Source organism: Mus caroli, unplaced genomic scaffold (genome assembly GCF_978045245.1).
Source record: "Mus caroli unplaced genomic scaffold, Mus_caroli_1 scaffold_3, whole genome shotgun sequence".
NCBI classification, from domain to species: Eukaryota; Metazoa; Chordata; class Mammalia; order Rodentia; family Muridae; genus Mus; species Mus caroli.
In genome coordinates, this window is record NW_028227258.1 from 24,602,501 (window position 1) to 24,622,017 (window position 19,517).

Consider the following 19,517-nt stretch of genomic DNA (forward strand, 5'->3'; position numbering starts at 1 on the left):
GAGCAAAACCAGGAGGACCTGAGCTCAGGCCCTAGCACCTATGTCAAAAGCTGGCTGTGAGTAACCCCAGTGCTCGAGGGCAGGGTGGAGACAGGAGGGTGGCTGGGGCTTGATGGCTCCCTGCATAGCTCCAGTTTCACTGAAAGACAGGATCTCAAGGAAATAAGGTAGAGAATAATGAACCAGGAGACTCAGAGGTCCCCTCTGGCCTCTGTACAGATATTCATCATACACCGTATACATGCTCACATAAAATACATTTAGAAACAAATAAATATGCACTATCAATAAGACATTAAGGAAAAAAATCAATGTGAAAGGAAACTGACCGTGGAAACCACCCTGACAGAGAGTGGGGCCACTCGGCATGGGGTGAGAGAGGGCGCTGGGGACCTGTAGCTGGGGTGGGAGGCTGTCTCAGGTGTGAGGTGGCGGGTGTGGCGGGGAGCATGAGTGAAAGCAAATCAACCTTTCTTTCTTTCTTTCTTTCTTTCTTTCTTTCTTTCTTTCTTTCTTTCTGTCTGTCTGTCTGTCTGTCTGTCTGTCTTTCTCTCTCTCCCTTTCTTTCTCTCTCTCTCTCTCTCTCTCTCTCTCTCTCTCTCTCTTTCTTTCTTTCTTTTTTTTCTTCTTGGTTTTTCAAGACAGGGTTTCTCTGTGTAGTCCTAGCTGTCCTGGAACTCACTCGGTAAACCAGGCTGGCCTCAAACTCAGAAATCTGCCTACCTCTGCCTCCCAAGTGCTGGGATTAAAGGCGTGCACCATCATTGCCCTACGCCCCTTCTTTCCTTCCTTTCCTGTTGGGTTCCCTCCCTCCCCCCAAAATAAATATTTTAGCAGGTATCTATCTACAGGCCTGGTTTCTGCTGTAAGCTTTCATGACAAACCATTTGCGTGTATTTTAGACTTTTATAAATCGGCTATTCTGCAGTATTTTAAGAAGACCCTGAAGAATATCTTATATTTCAAATTATAAACAGACTTTTTGTAATAAAAAGAAGACTCAAAAATTTTTTTCAAGAAATCGCAAATCTTGACTTACCATATACTGGCAAAAACGTGAGGTAATCCAGATGAGCAATGTTATAGGTTTCAATTCTAACATCTTTCCAGATTCCCTGAGAGGGGAAGGAAGGGCCCCAGTCCCAGCTGAAGGAGCACTGTGCCTGGAATTTCAGGGGAAGAAAAGGAGAAGTAGGCAAAGGATAAGATATGTGTGTACTAAGACGTTATGATACATGCTAAATGAAAAGTTAGTAAAAAAAAAAAAAGGCAAGATTCTATCTTTAAAATATTACATATACACGCGTACAGCAGTTTACTAATGATGCCATAGCAAAACGCTGGACTGGAGGGGGTGGGGCTTCACCAACTGAAATGTGTTTGCAAATAGATGGCTACCTTTGTCTTTCCTTGTGTACCAGCAAGCCAATACCTCCCATCCTCCATGCCTCCTCATCCCTTCGGCTGCTGTCCAAATTCCTTTACTCTAAACACCTTGCTTAACTTAGTCACCTTGATCAGGACTTCAAATCCAGTCACAGTTACATTCTAAGACACTTGAGTAGAGGGAGTGTTGCAACTTCAACGTGTAAGTTTGGGGAACACAGTTCAGCCCCTAACTAATTGTGTTTGGGTGTCAAGTATGTGTGTGTGTGTGTGTGTGTGTGTGCATGAGCGAGCGTCACAGCACACACATCTCAGAGTCTCCCTTCTGGCATCCGTGCTCTCTTGTGCTCACCAACCTTGCGCATGTGCTAGATAGAGCCACTTCCTATGAATAGAATATGGCAGAGGTGATGTCATTTCCAAAATTAGATTATAGAAGACCGGCCCTTCTGCTTGGGGCCCTGTCCCGTGCTCTCTCTTGGCCAAGAGAGGAGCCAGCTGCTGTGTCCTGGAGCAGCGCTGTGGGAGGCCTGAGTGAGAGACTTGGACAGTAGATCTAAAATTTCTCAACAGCCATGGTGAGCTCAGAACTCTTGTCAGCCCCAGTCAGGCTGAGGTGATGGCTTGATTAAAACGTCCCGAGCTACAGGTGCCCTACCAAACTGTACTTAGGCTGAGAAACTGTACAATATTATTACTATCATTTGCTATACAGATGGCGATGATGATTATGATTATTATAACCAAAAATGCCCACTTTAGTGCCATAGTTAAATTCATCAAGAAGAACAGAAAATCTAGTTATGCATTGTTTCACATTCATTCTTCAAAAGCCTACTATGTCAGAGCACTGCTATTTATTGTTTGCTTGTTTGTTTTGTGTTTTGCTTTTCAATTGTCACTATGAAACAGAGGCTACCCCTAGTCCTGGGCTTTCAGGCCAGGCCTGAAAGTGTCAGGACTGCAAGCAGTGGCCACCATACCCTGCAAATGTTTACTCACTCTCTCTCTCTCTCTCTCTCTCTCTCTGAAGTTCTCCAAAACACTGCGGTGCCTAACCACTCCTGTATTAAACATGACAACTCAATGAATGAGTAGCCTCATTGAAAGATAAAGATATTATTAACATGTTTAAAAAAAAAACTAGCCTTATTCCCTACCTCATTAAGTATGAACTCAAAAGTCCTCGTTTAGGAACACCAAACACAAACCGATGGTGGCATTGCCTTTAATCCTAGCACCCAGGAGGCAGAAATGAAGGTCTGGGAGTTCTAGGCCAGTCTGGTGCACATAATGAGTTCCAGGATAGCCAAGGCTATACAGAAAGGGAAAAAAAAAAGGAATACCAGGTGCACACATACACACACACACACACAGAGAGAGAGAGAGAGAGAGAGAGAGAAACACACATATACCCACAAACAATCACTTCAGACTGACTGGAGTAGCTATCTGAGAGACATAGTCGTGTCTGCTAACTACCTGTCTGAGGACCAGGACACTAAAAAAAAAAATTCCAATTATGAAGTTACAAAGGTTCATATTCAACTAGAAAGAAATGATTCTCTGACAATTAACTTCTCAAGGGAATGGGAGGAAAAGAAAGAGTAATGGAATCCAAGTGATAGAAAAAGAAAGGGAGGGGACCAGCTAGTGGGGTAGGGGACCAGCTAGTGGGGTAGGGGACCAGCTAGTGGGGGAGGGGACCAGCCCGGGCCAGGCTGGGGATTCAGTGAGAACCCTGGGGGAGGGAACAACGGAGTGCGAACCAGAAAGCCTGTTTGTGTGCTAATCTGAAAGTTTAACTTAAAACAAACAAACAAACACACACACAAAAAAAATCAACCAGAATCTTTTTTAAAAAGTCTCATCAAGCAGAAAATTTTCTTTTACTTCTTAAGGATAAAACATTTTTCAAGATTAAAAATCTATGACACTGTGAGTTCAGCTTTGAAAAGTTGAGTTGGAAAAGACGCCCTCTGAGGGAGGCGATGCCGGTGTGTGTAGGGGGAGGGGGGCAGTGGTGATGCGGGTGTGTGTACAGGAGATGCGGGTATGTGTACTAGGGATCCAGCCACACTGCTCTCACCCAAGAATGGTTTCCTTCACTCTGTATTTATGTCAGGAGAAGATAAGTACGTTTCTACTACAGAGGAAAATGAAAGTGTGCCTCTCACCCCTCACCAAGGAAACTTCTCTTTTGCAGCAGACAGAGACCATCTCAGAAAACTACAACTAGTCAAAATACAGAGATCACCAGGATTCCCAGGCACAATGAGGGCAGCCACAGCACGGCTCCTGCACCCGGGCCCAGGAAATATTAAGGAAGAGGTGGTGGCAAAATTGAAAGAGCCGGAAGATCTGCAAGTCTGCTGGGACTGCTGGGACCCCCGTACCCACGAAACCTCAACAGTGACAATATGGCTCCCTAAACAAGACCCGGACAATGAAAGACCAATAGGTGTGAGTGGGGACATTTTCACAGGGCCCCACCCCTAGAAGCAAAAGACAACCGCCTTCAAGTGACTGTGGAGAGAGGGCGGATTCACCTTCCCAGAAAGGGGTCACTGAGTGGTTATCCCTGACATCATGTACACAAACGCAACAGACTCATCAGGCCAGGCAGTGGTGGCGCATGCCTTTAATCCCAGCACTTGGAAGGCAGAGGCAGGTGGATCTCTGAGTTCAAGGCCAGCCTGGTCTACAGAGTGAGTTCCAGAACAGCCAGGACTGCACAGGGAAACCCGGTCTTGAAAAACAAACAAACAAACAAAGATTGAGCTATACAGGCAAGAAAGTAGGACATTTTCTTAATTAGTGATTATGTGAGCAGGCCCAGCCCATTGTGGGTGGTTCCATCTCTGGGCTTGTGGTCCTGGGTTCTAAAAAAAAGTAGGTTGAGCAAGCCATGAGGAGCAAGCCAATAAGCAGCACCCCTCCACAGCCTCTGCATCAGCTCCTGCCTCCCAGCCTGCTTGGATTCCTGCCCTCACTGCTTTTGATGATGAACTGTTACATGGAGCTGTGAGTAAAATCAACCCTTTCCTCCCCAAGATGGTTGTGGTCATGGTGTTTCATTGCAGCAATGATAACCCCAGGTAAGCAGCAAGGAGAGAACAAAATATTCAACACCCTACCAAGCTTCAGATCACTTAATTCCCTCAGCCAATGAGGATGTTCACTGATTCAGAAAGTACCTGTGATGCCCTGTGACTCGGGCTGCGGTACATCAACACACAGCGCTGGAACTGCTCCTACTCATGACGCTCACAGATGAGCAAGGAAGTTGAGCACCGAATGAATAACACATGCACTGCGAGCTTTATAGAGGAAATGGGGAGCTAGAAGTCGAGAGGGTCTAGTATCTACACAAGTTGTCCGAAGAAAAGAAAGAAGAAACAAAAACTTTTAAGCTGAGGATGTGGCTCAGCGGGGGAGGGCTTGCTTCTATACACAAGGCCCCAGGTTTCATACACAGGACCAAACAGTCAGACATCTCTCGCAGGGGAGCCTCTTTCTTCCACCTTGAGTTACGGAAAGGAAGTGGAAGGCCTCTATCAGAGGAAATGCCTGTGCACATGTCATCAGGATGCAGCCTGCTCCAACAGGAGGAAGTGGGGTGAAGACTGAGCTAGGAGCTTTGGACATTAGCCTCCTGATGGTGCCAAGCTGGTGAAAGATAAAAACTATGAACTTTGAAAAGCATATCTAGTCCTATGTACATATGGACGCAGAAGTCCCAGTTTCTGTTTTACAGAAAGGGATGCTGGGGGCATTTTTGTCCGGAGACCATGCCAACTGCTCTGTGGATAATTACTTGAAAGAAGGCAAATGGAGTTGTGGGAATACCGGCTAGGTGACTAGGGCAACGTGCTGTGCAAGAAGTGACTGGACCCAGAGGCAAAGAATAAAGGTTGTCTTGGAAATTGGCAGGAACTAGAATGTGGGATCCAGTTGGAGTAAACAGATCACTGATGGCGTGCCCTTGAGGGTACACCCTATCTCAGTCACTCCCTCTGTATCCCTCTGCTTCCGGGGCACCATGAGGTAAGCAGCTTTGTCCCGCACTCCCTTCTACCTTGCTGTTCCACCTCACCACAGGCGCAGAGCCAGAGAGCACCGACTGAGCACCTTTGAAACTGAAAATCAAAAGAGATGCTCCGCCACCCCCCAATCTGTTCAACTCAGCATGTTACCATGGTGATGAGAAGTGACGGACAAGAAGGGAGGAGGGAAGTAGAAAAGATAGAGGCGACTAATGTGCTGAGCAGAGGAGGAAGCAGAGATGTGGAGACTTTAGAAGGGTCAAACACTTGATGAAGAAAGTAACGTTCGCGAGCAGGATCAGAGTGAGAAGGGGGCAGGGGCGGGGGGGGGGGGCGGCGCGGGGGGAGGCAGGGGAGAAGAAGAGTAACGTTTTCTTCTTAAAAACTAAAATGTCTTCCAGAACTTTGGAAGCAGAGGCAGGAAGATCTCTGTGAGTTCAAAGCCAGCCTGGTCTATATGATGAGTTCTAGGCTAGCCAGGGCTACATAGTGAGATGCTGTCTCAAAAAACAGAAACAGAAACAGAAACACAAACACAAACAAACAGAAACCAAACAAACAAACCTAAATGTTACATACAGTTATAATACAATAATCATGCATTAGTATATGTTCAAGTACCGTAGAACAGAATAAGCCTCAAAGAAAAATCATCTGTGGATTATACCTTCCCATTCTGTATTTTAAGGTTCTAGCAGTAAAATATGAGAATATCTCAGGAAAAAAAATTTTTCTTTTCTTTTTCTTTCTTTTTTTTTTTTTTTTTTTTTTTTTTTTTTTTTTTTTGGTGGTTGGGAGTGGGGGTGATAGGATGTTTCTCTATGTAGTTCTGTTTCCTGGAACTCACTCTGCAGATCAGGCTGGTCTCCAACTCACATAGATCTACCTGCCTGTGCCTCCCAAGTACTAGAGCTAAAGTGTGCACCACCACACCCAGCTGAAAATATACTTCTTTCAAGCAGGTTGCTAGTCACAAGAATCACTAATAAGTTTTCACGTCTGGTAACAGCTTTGATAAATATAAATGCTATAAAATAACTTATAGAGATGGGACTGTAACTCAGTTGGAAGAATTATCTCAGGGCTCTGCCTAACATGCACAGAGCCTTGGGTTTCATCCTTAGGACCTCACAAAACCAAGCAAGATTGTGCGTACCTTAAACTCAGCACTCTGTAGAGAGGTGGGGGATGGATTGGAAATTGGAGGTCATCCTTGGATACATAGCAAGTTTGAAACCCACCAGGGCTAGAGGAGTCCCTGCCCGAAAAAAAAATATAATAATTTATAAAGTCCTACTAGCAGCTCCCCATGGTAGTTCATATCAGTAATCCCAAGACATGGGAGGCTAAAGCAGGAGATTGCCACTTTTAACAACATAGTAAGTTCTAGGCTAACCTAAGATATAACATCAAGTTCTGTTATCCACAGTGTGTGAGTGTGTGTGTGTGTGTACCTAAGTTCTGAAACACGCTCCAGGAAGAAAACCTAGAAGAATGAGAATCCACCACAAAAATTCAGAAAATCTTGTTTTCAAGCCTTCAAGTCTGCCAGCCACAACGCTGCAGCCCACACACTCTTGAGTGAGCATTCATTACCTTTCGGATGAAGTTGACGTGACATTCACCCTTCTGCTCCACCGGGGGGCACTCTGGGGGCACCGGGTAGCGAGTGTGAGCTTTGCTCTGACGCTCCGCATACTGCACTGCTGACCAGAACCGCAGCTTTAAGGAGTTCACGTCTTTGACCACGTTGGTGACGTCAAAGCTCTGCAGGACAGAGGAAGGAGACGCAGCTCCATGAGGAAGACCTAGTCTTGTGTATAACATTTTAGATAAAGGTAGACTACATGAAAGATACACACTACAGCCACGTCTAGAGCTAGTCTCATTAACAGAAGGAATCCCTCTGAAAGAGAACTTAGTGGACGCCTTTAGTTACACCTCCAATCTTCTGTCCAAGCACAGGTTCCTAGGCTTCTCCTATTTTTACAGAAATATGGTCCTAGAGAACTATGCAGAACAGAAAGTATCTTCATCCCAGGAACGACCTGTACACATGGCCTTGAGCTGCCAAAGGTTCCTAGACACTACATAACAACCTGACCCACTGAAACGCATAGACACTACATAACAACCTGACCCACTGAAACGCATAGACACTACATAACAACCTGACCCACTGAAACGCATACACACTATATAGCAACCTGACCCACTGAAACGCACAGTGTGTATTTCTAAGTCATCAGTGAGTTTTGCTTTCCAAAGCACACCCTTGAAACAGAAGGGAGGTACAATTTCAGAACAGATTTCCTTTTCAAATTGTCTGTCACTTGTCATTTCCCACGGATTTGGATCACCAGACCACTGAGGAGTGAACAGCCAAGCTGGAGCTGTAATTTCCTTCCTCGAGGCCCACAGAACCACCATGGGACTGGCACTGTCCCTAACAGCCTTCAAACGGGGCACCTGAGAAGCCCAGTTATTTACCAGTGTTTCAAAGGCCTTGACCTTGACCTATGGCAAATTACACACCGATCCTTCCCAGTTCACGAACATAAAGGCCCGCTCTTGTGAGTCTGGAGCCCTGTACTCACGTATCCAGTGAACATGTTGTCTGTCTTCCCAATAGTGACATTGTTGAACAGGATTTCTGCAACCGTGTCAACTCCATCAAAGGTCAACTTTACCTTCTGCCATTCACTAAGAGACAACAAAGGATTTTTAAAACATTAACCCATGTAAGTCTCTTTGTCATCAGTTAAGAACTAACAAAGTAAAAATTCCACAGGAAAATATATACCCTTAACCTTAAGGCCATCAAATTTCAGGAGTGTGGGTTTGACATTAACTATAATAATTTCTTTGAGTGACCCAGTCCTCTAATGTGGCTGTCAGAGCTTTGCCATAAAATCAAGAGCACAAATTATAATTTCCAAATGAGTTGATTCTCCCAGTTATTGCAGAGTTCTTAGATAACCCAGAAAACATTTGTCAAAGCTATTGAATCTAAGACAACACATTAACCATGACCTAGTGTCAATGATGGAGAATCCTGTGCTCGGTACTTTGCTCAGCCTTACAAGGAACAACCTGGAATTTGAAGTTTGTACTCTGGATGGCATTCAAGCCTACAATACATAGAAATCAAACAGAAACTTTTTGATCTATTGGACAAGGGCTAACGGAGGCTTACCGTGTAAGAAAGAAGAGAATAGGAAAGAAGCGAATAAGAAGTCAAAGAAGTGAATATTTTCCATCAGTAACGAGGAACTAAATCATGATGAACACTGCTGCACTGTGGTTATTTAATCAAAGGAAGCCTTGATAAAGGACCAATGTCTCTAATGTGCTCCATCAGTTAGCAGTGCTACATCCCATCTACAGACGGAAAGTGAGTTAGTTTCTGGCTGTCTAGGCTGGGATAGGAACAGTGTATGGGACCGGGAAATGATAACTAATGAGTAACTGATGATGGCTGATTTAATTAGGGCTTCTATTGCTGAGAAAAAAAAAATGCCATGACTAAAAGTGACTTGGGGAAGCAGGGGAAATCTCAGTTTACAATTTAGGTCACTCTCCACCAGTGAGGGAAGCAAAGGCAGGCTCTGGAGGCAGAAGTGGAAGCAGACCTCTTAGAAGAACGCTGCTTCATATATATATATACCTGAAAGTGCCCTACATTTTCTTACACCACATCTACCTGTGGTAGCTCATGATTTTGATCCTAGCAGGGAGGCAGAGTCAGGCAGACCTCTGTAAGTTCAAAGCCAGCCTGGTCTACAAATTGAATCCAGGACAGCCAGGACTATTACAAATAAAAACCTCGCCTCAAAAAAATAGAGAAAGAAAGAGAGAACGAGAGAGAGAGAGAAAGGAATTGTGGTTCTCAATTGTGGTTCTCTCATAGATAACTCTGGCATGCATCAAGTTGAAACAAAACAAAACAAACAAACAAACAAAAAAACAGGATAATGGTGATGACTGCCGAACTCTGAATACACTAAAAGCCATTGAATTGTTCTTTAAATTAAGCAAATTTCATGTTATAAAGATCAGAGTTCAATAAAACTGTTTTTGTTAAGATAAGTAGAAGAGTCCCGGTCTCGGAGAACCACGCCACCCCACCTCACAAAGCCCTAATAGTGTCAATTACTTTAAAGACAGACTCTTTATTCGGACACATCATTTGGACTGAGTTGCTGAGAAGGAGAAACTGAACAAGTTGGGGGTCCATGGCAAGGCCAGGGGTGGTGGGGCCAGTGTCACAGGTACACAGTGAAGCCAGTATTTCATTTATGAAGCCACGAAACAGACTTTCTATTCCTGAGGAAAAGCACGTAATGTTTTCTCACACCATCAGAGACTGAAAGGCAAACCCAAGACACTGGATTCTGCAGTTTCTGGGTAAAGTCAAAACCGGGAAGTGAGGAGGCTCTACTAAGAGAAATGCCAGGCAAACTTAGACATAATGGGATGATGGCGGTGGAGAAAGATCGAGGCGGCAAATCCAGGTCCCTTGGCACAAGCTTGGGAAGAGGCATCTGTGTTCCACAAAGAAGAGCAATGGGCTACCGGGATATAAGCTACTTGGATTTGGGATGTGCTATGTTCAAAGGGAAATGGGATTTTGTCTGGGTTTTTTCTGCTATTTGTTTTTGTTTTGTTTTGCTTTGCTTTGTTTTAAGACAGAGTCTCAAGGAGCACAGAGAAACCTGGAACTCACTATGTAGTGGGAGACAAGATTCTTGTGAGAAATATTTTAAGTGTTATCTGGAAATAAAAGCCAGTAGCTTGCACTACCACGTGGACTACCGTGTGGCATGGTTCTCCTAGTTTATTGATCGTAATATTCTGGCTTCTTTTGGAACACTGAGGGTTGAACTCAAGGCCTTATGTACACTAAACAGGCTCTTTACCCTATCCTGTGGCTTTAGATTTTAAAGTGATAATAAGTAATATAACAACAACCAAAAAAGTCATAGACAAGACAATTGTTTAAATTTAGTAATAATGGTGACTTGTATACTTCCTTATATTCATTCTGCTTCACCTAGAAATATTTTCTTATGATAACAGAACACTGCTGAAAGCAATGCTTGTAGTTTTCTTTATGGCCACATGATTAAGGTTAAGGTCATGGTTTTGTAATACCAAAATTAACCTATAAGCTTCCCCTGCCCAAGGACCAAGTAACCTCCCAGAATGCTGGGAGTTGTAGTTCTTATAACAAAAGCCTCATGGGAAAGTATGGTGGCCTATGGGTTTGTCTTTATAAACCCCTGCAACAGTGTCTCAGGGCTATTCAGCTGGGAAATTCCAGGAGTGGCCTTGACCAAAGTCCATCTCTTGGTCAGTACTTAATATTTAATAAAGCTTGCTTCAAATTTGGCCCAAAATGGTGGAATTGGATTTTCTCCAGAGAATCTCAGGATTGACAGTATCAATGGAGGTAGAGCACTAACAACACTGTAGATCTGGGAAACATGCTTCAATGACTAAGGCTCTAGGCTCAGATCCTAGTACCACCCCTGTACACACACACACACACACACACACAAGCACTCCCACATGAGTGCTGTAGTAGTGAGGGAGCCTGTGAAGATAACTTGGTCAGTAAGGTGCTTACTTGCCATGGAAGCAGAAGAATTTGAGCACAATTTACAGACCCACATAAAAGGTGTGCACAGACACAGCAGCACTTGCCGGCAAGCCCAGAATGGGGGAGGCAAAGACAGCAGGACCCTCACGACTCATTGACCAGTGTAGCAAAATTGGAGAGCTCAAAGTTCAGAGAGAAACAAAAAGCAAAGTGGACAGTAATTGATTAAATTGCCTGGCATTTCTCCTTTGGCCACACACACACACGTGCACACACACAGAATAACTTCACAAAAAATACTGCTGATCAATACATTCACCTAGACACTGGGGAGGTCCAGGGCATTTATATAAAATGGGATTTAGGTGACTTCGGTATAACCATGGAGTAATTATTCCCTAAAACACAGTGTCATGACTGATGAGCAGTGGCCCCATCCTCACATATAAAATGAAAAATAAATTACACAGTCACTTCGATAGCACAAAGGTTTAATCTGATTTAACTCTGATTGATATACAACCTAAGCAGACATAAAGCATAAATGAAAATCTTGTCATAATACAGTATATAGCACATAGTATACATAATATAGTATATATAATATACTATATTGTACATAGTATATATAGTATAGTATATATGGACATAGTATATATAGTATAGTATATATGGACATAGTATTTATACTATAGTATATATGGACATAGTATATATAGTATATATGGACGTAGTATATTAGTATAGTATATATAAACATATACATACCTGAGATTAAAGGGGATTTTAAATTCTGTGCTGTAGGTCCAGTTATCTAAGCAAATCCATCTATAGTTCAGGTCATTAAATCTGTAGTAAGGATCCTGTTGGTACAAGATAAACATGGTAGCCAAATATGCTAAAAATAAACAATTGAAATAGGTAATGAACAATAACTATTGATCACCTGAAAATTAATGAACTCTTGGCCTAGGAAAGTCAGACGATTAACACTGAGAATGTGGGCTGTGGATCAGAGGCTGCAGATACAGCCCAGTGGTGGGATATGCAAGGCCCCGAGAACAGTACCCAGTGCTGTAAAACGACCAGGATGTGGGAGAAAATTCCCAACAGTATACGTGAAATGAAAGAGCTCTGAGGTACAAATAATACTCATTATCAGAGAACGTGTCCGGAGATAGATACCGGCTCCCTTTGTATTGATTGTTTTTTATTATATATTTGTTTAAATGTGTGAGAGTGCTCAGGCATGCACCACCGTGGGTCTCCCTTCTCCCCAAGGTCGTCGGCCATCGGCCCACGTGGACGAAGGGGGCAGAGTGGTTAAACAGGGTATTGGATGGCCTGTGAGTACAAAGGGAAATGAAGTCATTCCAGGATCAGTTTTAGGGAGACAGACCAATGTTTTTAGGGGTGTATCAATGGTAAGATAGTTTAAGGGAAAGGAGTAGGAAAATCCAGGATGGGCATTTCTTCCTTATCGGGAGAAAGGAAGCCGAACCTGTAATCTAACCAAAGACATTCCACAGATAGAGGGGCGATGGGGGACCAGGATGGGGGTTGAACTCTCCGGAGGTCAGAGTAGGAGAAGCCCTGCTGGTAAAGAGAGTCCGCCATTTTGTGAGAGCTCAGAAGGCTATCTGGACAATGGTAGACTTTGACCTTAATTAGCAGGGCAACACACCACAGCACCTATGTGGGTGGTCGGAGGACTCGGTGGGAGATCAGTTCTACATTTCCGTTGTGTGGCGTCCGAGAACTGAACTCAGCCATCAGGCCTGGCAGCAAGCGCCTTCACCCACTGAACGGTCTCCAAGAGACTCTGGCTGCCTCTTTTAAGCCAAACACAGAACCTCTAAAGTCCTGACAGTAAATAAAATCTGACCGCCCTGGGACACGTCTCCTTTCTTTCCCAAGGCCCAGTTCTTGCTCTTTGCTGAAACTACCCCAGATAGCCTCCAGGGGGCAGCACATCTCCTGCCCTCTACTGCCCAAAGTTCAGCAGAAACTCCCATTCCTCTGAGACCTTAAGCATTTCCAACCTACTTTTCACTATGCTTTCTAAGTGAGCGCTGCTGGGGGCTGAGTAGAGACCACACAGGCAGTAAGTACACTCACCCCCACACTCATAGGAACCAGCTTTCTTGGATTATCCATGTTAGCAAACTGCAGCCCGTGGGCTTGACTCTGTGTGGCAGCCAGTCAAGGGCCAAGCGCTGACAACAGACTTACTAGAAGTTGTGGATATGGACCAACAGGCAAAGCACTTGTTGCAAAGGTCTGAAGATCTCAGTTTGATTCCCCAGCAACACCGTAAAAGCTGAATGGAACAACACCTGGAAAGTAGCCCAACGGCTAAGAGCACTTGGTTTTTTCGGGGGACCAGGATATGATTCCCAGCATTCAACTGGTGGCTCACAATCATCTGTAATTCCATTTCCAAGGGATCCAAGGTCCTCTTCCAGCCTCCCTGGGCACTGGGCACACACTAAACACTAATGCAAATAAAATAAAAAATTTAAATCTATCCATTATTTTAGAGGATGAGGAGCCAAGCTTTGCAGCCCTTCTGGGCTGTTGACATAGCCGATAGCAAAGTCACAGTGACCCCGACTATAATACAAAGAGGAATGATTTATATAAATCTATTATCCAAGCCAATCAGTTGCTGTAGCACTGGTTTTTTCCCTTTGAAATCTATTCCACTGGGGCTAGAGAGAAGACTCAACAGTTAATAGTTTTTGTTTGTTTTGTTTTGTTTTTTGAGACAGGGTTTCTCTGTGTAGCCCTGGCTGTCCTGGAACTCACTCTGTAGACCAGGCTGGCCTTGAACTCAGTTAACAGTTCTTAGTGCTCTTGCAGAGGACCCAAGTTTGGTTCCCAGTACCCACATCAGGTAGCTCACTACCACCTGTGTCTCCAGCCCTCTTCTAGCCTCTGTAGGTTCCTGGAGATGGGTGGTACACATAAACTCACACAAACTTAGCCATAGCTAGGAAGAAGGGATCACAAATGAGGAAATGCCTCTATCAGAGAGGCCGTTAGGAAGGTCTGTGGGGGCACTGTCTTGATTAATGATTGATGTGGGAGCACCGAGCCCACTGTGGGCGGTGCTATCCCTAGACAGGTGGTCATGCTTATATGAGAAAGTAGGCTGGGAGAGACATGAGGAGCAAACCAGTTAAGTGGCATTCCTCCAACACTTCTGCTTCAGTTCCAGTAGACAGTGACTCAGGATGTGTGTGCTGACTAGTTTATGTCAACTTGACACAAGCTAGAGTCATCTGAAAGGAGGGAACTTCAGCCAGGTGTGGTGCTGTACACCTTTAATCAGAGTGCTTGGGAGGCAGATGCCGGTGCACCTCTGAGTTTGAGGCTAGCCTGGTCTACATGAGTCCCAGGGCATCCAGAGATACTAGGTAAGACTGTCTCAAAAAATAAAACAAGCCGGGCAGTGGTGGCGCACGCCTTTAATCCCAGCACTTGGGAGGCAGAGGCAGGCAGATTTCTGAGTTTGAGACCAGCCTGGTCTACAGAGTGAGTTCCAGGACAGCCATGACTACAGAGAGAAACCCTGTCTCAAAAAAAAAATAATAATAATAAATAAAATAAAATAAAATAAACAAACAAATAAATAAATAAAAATAAAACAAATAAAAAAGGAAGGAGTCTCAATGGAGAAGACAGCTCTATAAGACTAGGTTGTAAGGCATTTTCTTATTATTTCTTAGTGGTTAGTGGGAGAAGGCCTAGCCCACTGTGGGTGGAAATGGGTCAGGGCTGTTGGTCCTGGGTTCTATGATAAAGCAGGCTGAGCAAGGCACGTTGAGCAAGTCAGTAAGCAGCACTCCTCCAAGGCCTCTGATTCAGCTCCGGCTCCAGGTTCCTGCCCCATTTGAGTCCCGGACCTGACTTCCTTGGATGGATGGTAAGCTGTAATACTGAAGCATAGTCAAAAACTAAACCCTTCCCTCCCCAAGTTGCTTTGGTGTTTCATCACAGCAACAGAACTCCTAAGATAGAGCTGCGTGTCATCTCCTGGGGGGCAGTAACTCCAGGCATAGAAGAAAAAGCCAGTGTTGTCCATGATCCTCTGCAATGAGAGCGGAATGGCCGTGTGTGACTGGTAGTGACCATCTGGGCAGCTGTCCAGGCTTCTCACCCATCAGAAGCATCATAATGACTCCAGGGGAGTACACTGCAGTCAAGGTTCCAATCTGCCACACATTGTTCCTAACTAGGGTAGCTTGATAAGCCACCTCGGGAGAGAGTAAGGTGAGCTTCAAAGCTACGAAACAGATTTGTATTTTAAGTTGCGCTTCGTGGTGAGACGCTGTCAAGCGGTGTGTGGAAGTCCCAACCACCTTGCTTCCCTTTCTGCTCCTCTGAGCCGCCCCCCGGTGAAGAAACACACAATAAATATTTAAGAACTCAGGCTGGAAGAGAAGCCTAATTATTAACTTGCCCAAATGTCTTCACTCGGCCCTATTTATAACTCCGCACTGTGGACTTAAACCAAGATGGTTAAAAATATCATGAAAGAAAAAGACTAGCGAACTGCGAGGGCAGCTCAGCCAAGCGCGTCAGCCAAGCACATCAACACACTGCACCCCAGGGCTAGCTGGGGCAGCAGAGCTTGGGTCTCCTTCCTGTGTCTGTGTTCCTTGCAGGAAGCTACAAGGGAAGCCCAAGAAGGCAACCGTGCTAGATGTGTTTTCTCACATGAAGAGAATTTACAGGCTAGTTTCTCCCACGTATACAATTCCAACTTTTTTTTTCCATTTTACTGATGGGGGAAGGGGACCCAAGTGCCAGGCCTCATGTATGGAGGCCAGAAGAGAATGTGAAGGACGCGACTCTTTCCTTCCACTATGTGGGTCTCGGGGATTGACCTAAGGTCATTAGCCTTGATGGAAATCATGTTTGCCCACTGAGCCATCTTGTCAGCCCTATTCCAATCTTTTCTTTAAAACAACAACAACAACAACAACAAAAAAAAAAACCCTCTAGTTTTTAAGGTTTATTGCACAGTAGGGAAGATGGCAGAATTTAGCTACAAACACAATGGAAAGGCTCTTGTCATTCCAGGCACTAGCAGATGTCACACAGGGCCAGGATATAGCCCTCTGAGGTGTCAGTGTCAAGACTTTGTATGCCAGAATCTCCCATGCCTGAACCAATTACTAAAACAAATGAAAAGTTGAACCATGATGGCCTGAGAGCAGAGTCTCCAACGTCACTTTGTGTGGTAGTCCTGCTGTCTACACCCTGGCTCTCCGGTGTCCATAAATACCTTGCAAGCACTCTGTTCCAAGCTCTTCCTAAAAGCCGGAAGGCCGCCGATCACACATGGCAGAGAGTAGCTGAGTTTCTGGAAACAGCACGCCAAGCACAATAGACCTGGTCACAATAGGGCCTGGCGCTGACTTGTGCAGCTTACAGAAAATGCTGCATTGGTGCACTAGCTGGCAGAGAGAAATAGAAATGTAAGAAAGAACACTCCAAAACTCAAGGAATGTCTTTTAATGAAGCAAGCTGTGAGAGAGACCCCAAACAGGGTGCGTTTATAAGGGAAGAGCCACCCTGGATGTGAACAGCACCACACCATGGTCTGCAGGAGCCTGAATCAAAAGAGGAAAAGGAGAAAGACAACCAGCCTCCGTGTTCTCTGCTCTCTGAGTCCTGGCCAGCCCAAGTGAGGGGATGCTTAGCCACACACTCCTGCCCCATAAATGCTGCCATGCCTGACCCACAGCTAACCATCGATTCCACTCTCACAAACTGTAATTCCAAAAGAAATCCTCCTAAATTACTTTATATCAGGTTCTTGGTCAGAGCCACCAGAAAAGTTCCTCCCATAAAGACCTCTCTGCTTGAACTCTCTAGAGGAACCTGGTGCTACCCAATTTGTTTTTAAAAGGCAAAATGCACAGCAACGGAAGAGAGTGAGCAGACAGCATACAGAACAGAAGGAAACCTTTGTCAGCTGTACTTCAGAGGGCAGTTCATAAATGAATATCTAGAGAGTTACAAAAATTAAACAGAAAAACCAAAACTTCAAGTTGCCAATGAGTTCTCAAAACAAGAAATATGAACACCTAACAATTTTTCTAGAAGTGTTTAACCTCCTTCGTAACCATGGAGACATAAATGAGGAGTACCTTGAGGTGAGATGGCTTAGTAGGTGAAAAGAGCTTGCCTGCTCAAACTGGAAAACCTAAGGCCAGTTCCCAGAATCCACAGTGGGAGGAGAGGACTGATCTCTGACCTCTGACCCTGACACAGCTTGTCATGGTTGGGCACACATATGTTCAAATTCACTTCTCTCTCTCTCTCTCTCTTTCTCTCTCTCCCTCACTTCCTCCCTTTTCCTCTCTCTTCCCCATCTCTCTCTCTCCTTTCCTCTTTCTCTGAATGTTTTTAAAATTAAAAAAAAAAAACCAATAATTTTAGAACATCAGCAGTATAGTTATTGTGGAAGAAAGAGATGCCGGTGAGGATGTGAGGATGAGAAGTACTCGGCCCTTGCTAGTGAGGATGTGACTGGTGTGGCCTCTGTGGGGACCACTGTGGCATCTTCTCAGAATGTAAACACAGCTGACCCAGATATAGCACACTTCTGCACATCTACGTCTATTGCCCCTTAATTCACAGCATGAAAGAGATAAAATCCGCCTAGACGTCAGGCAGCAGAGGACTGATCATTAGCATGTGGTACATATACACAACAGAGTTTTGCTCAGCTGTCAAGAAGAACTAAACTTGCAGCAAAATGCATGGGACTGGGAGATACTACATCAGGTGAGGTAAGCCAGGCTCAGAAAGCTTCCTTTCACGTGCAGATCCCACATACATCCACATGTTTACATATGTGGATGTATGTGGGAGAAAGTGTGTAGAAGCCAGGGAAGCTGGGAAGGGGCCCATGAGGGGAAAGAGGCTTTAGGGAAGGGGATGAGGAAGAGTAAAGAATACATGTGATATAACAAGTCGGTGGGGGCGGGTGTGTGTGTGTGTGTAGGGGGGAGAGGGAGCGGGAGGGGAGCCACAGCAAACCTGTTAGTTTAATCTGATCATTAAACAAAGAACGGGGCAGTGAGATGGCTCAGCTGGGAAAGGCACCTGCAGTCAGGCCGGGCCACCTGAGTCCAATCCCCAGAACCAACATGGTGGGAGCCGAATGTTAACTCCCGAAGGTGCCCTCTGACCTCCACACAGGCACCGTGGTGCCCACGTGCCCACATACACACACACACACACACACACACACGTTCACACAAAATAAACAAATAAGTATGCAACTTAAAACTTTAATAAAGTAAGAAAAGTCTTAAAAATACACATGCAGAGTGCAGACTTAAATCTCCCCTCACATCTGCACCAAATGGGCCTGTGTGCTAAAACAAAACAGTAAAGGAAAAATCACTTTTGGTTCTTAATAAGGGACTGTATTATGAAAAAAATTTCAGAGGCTTAGATTATACATAGTTATATATCTATACACATATATGTGTATGTGTATACATGTATACACATATGTGTGTGTGTATATGTGTATGTGTACACACATATATATATAATTAGTTATTCTAATGCTAATCAAGCACATAATTTGGCCCCAGATTGGCTGACCTGCTCTGAGCCACATTAAAACTTTGAGTCCTGGGCTGGAGAGATGGCTCAGCGGTTAAGAGCACTAACTGCTCTTCCAGAGGTCCCAAGCAACCACATGGTGACTCACAACCATCTGTAATGGAATCTGATGCCCTCTTCTGGTGTGTCTGAAGTCAGCTACAGTGTACTCCTCATACATATAAAATAAATAAATAAATAAAATCTTAAAAACAAAACAAAACAAAAAAACTTTGAGTCCTGCTTAACATGAACAACAGTTTAGGGTCTTTTCATGACCAAAAAAGAGTCAGGCAAGCTGCTAAGTTGCTAAACAAGCCCTGGAGTCCTCAAGCTGATGATATACTCCAGCCTTTAAGGTAGGGACAGTCTGATATACTTCAGCCTTTAAGGTAGGGACTCAGGCTGATATACTCCACCCTTTAAGGTAGGGACTCAGGCTGATATACTCTAGTCTTTAAGGTAGGGACAGTCTGATATACTTCAGCCTTTAAGGTAGGGACTCAGGCTGATATACTCCAGCCTTTAAGGTAGAGACTCAGGCTGATATACTCTAGTCTTTAAGGTAGGGATAGGCTGATATACTCCAGCCTTTACAGTAGGGACAGGCTGATATACTCCAGCCTTTAAGGTAGGGACTCATATCTACAGGATCAAATATGCGCTGCTGAGTAAGGACTTATAGTGGAAGAAACCTAAAACCCAAAAGGTGGGGTTTCTAAGATCTTACACTTCTAGATCAGATGGACTTTTCAGCAACAGTAATAGTAGCTAGAAGACGCTGTCTGTGACCCTGCTGGGCAGGTCTTATTATCTCATTCATAACACACAATCAGAGGCTCAAAGTCAAA

At 44.5% G+C, this 19,517-nt stretch overlaps 1 protein-coding gene across 1 annotated transcript in view; it reads right to left on the bottom strand.

The window, feature by feature from the left end:
* Manba (mannosidase beta) overlaps positions 1-19,517 on the bottom strand; it is an 85,390-nt gene that overhangs the window by 56,630 nt on the left and 9,243 nt on the right. The window contains exons 2-5 of the mRNA XM_021157735.2: positions 11,803-11,897; positions 8,030-8,135; positions 7,029-7,199; positions 1,040-1,163 (exon numbers count right to left, since the gene is read on the bottom strand). Coding sequence (XP_021013394.1) covers positions 1,040-1,163; positions 7,029-7,199; positions 8,030-8,135; positions 11,803-11,897 — 496 coding nt within the window. The remainder of the gene's footprint in view (positions 1-1,039; positions 1,164-7,028; positions 7,200-8,029; positions 8,136-11,802; positions 11,898-19,517) is intronic.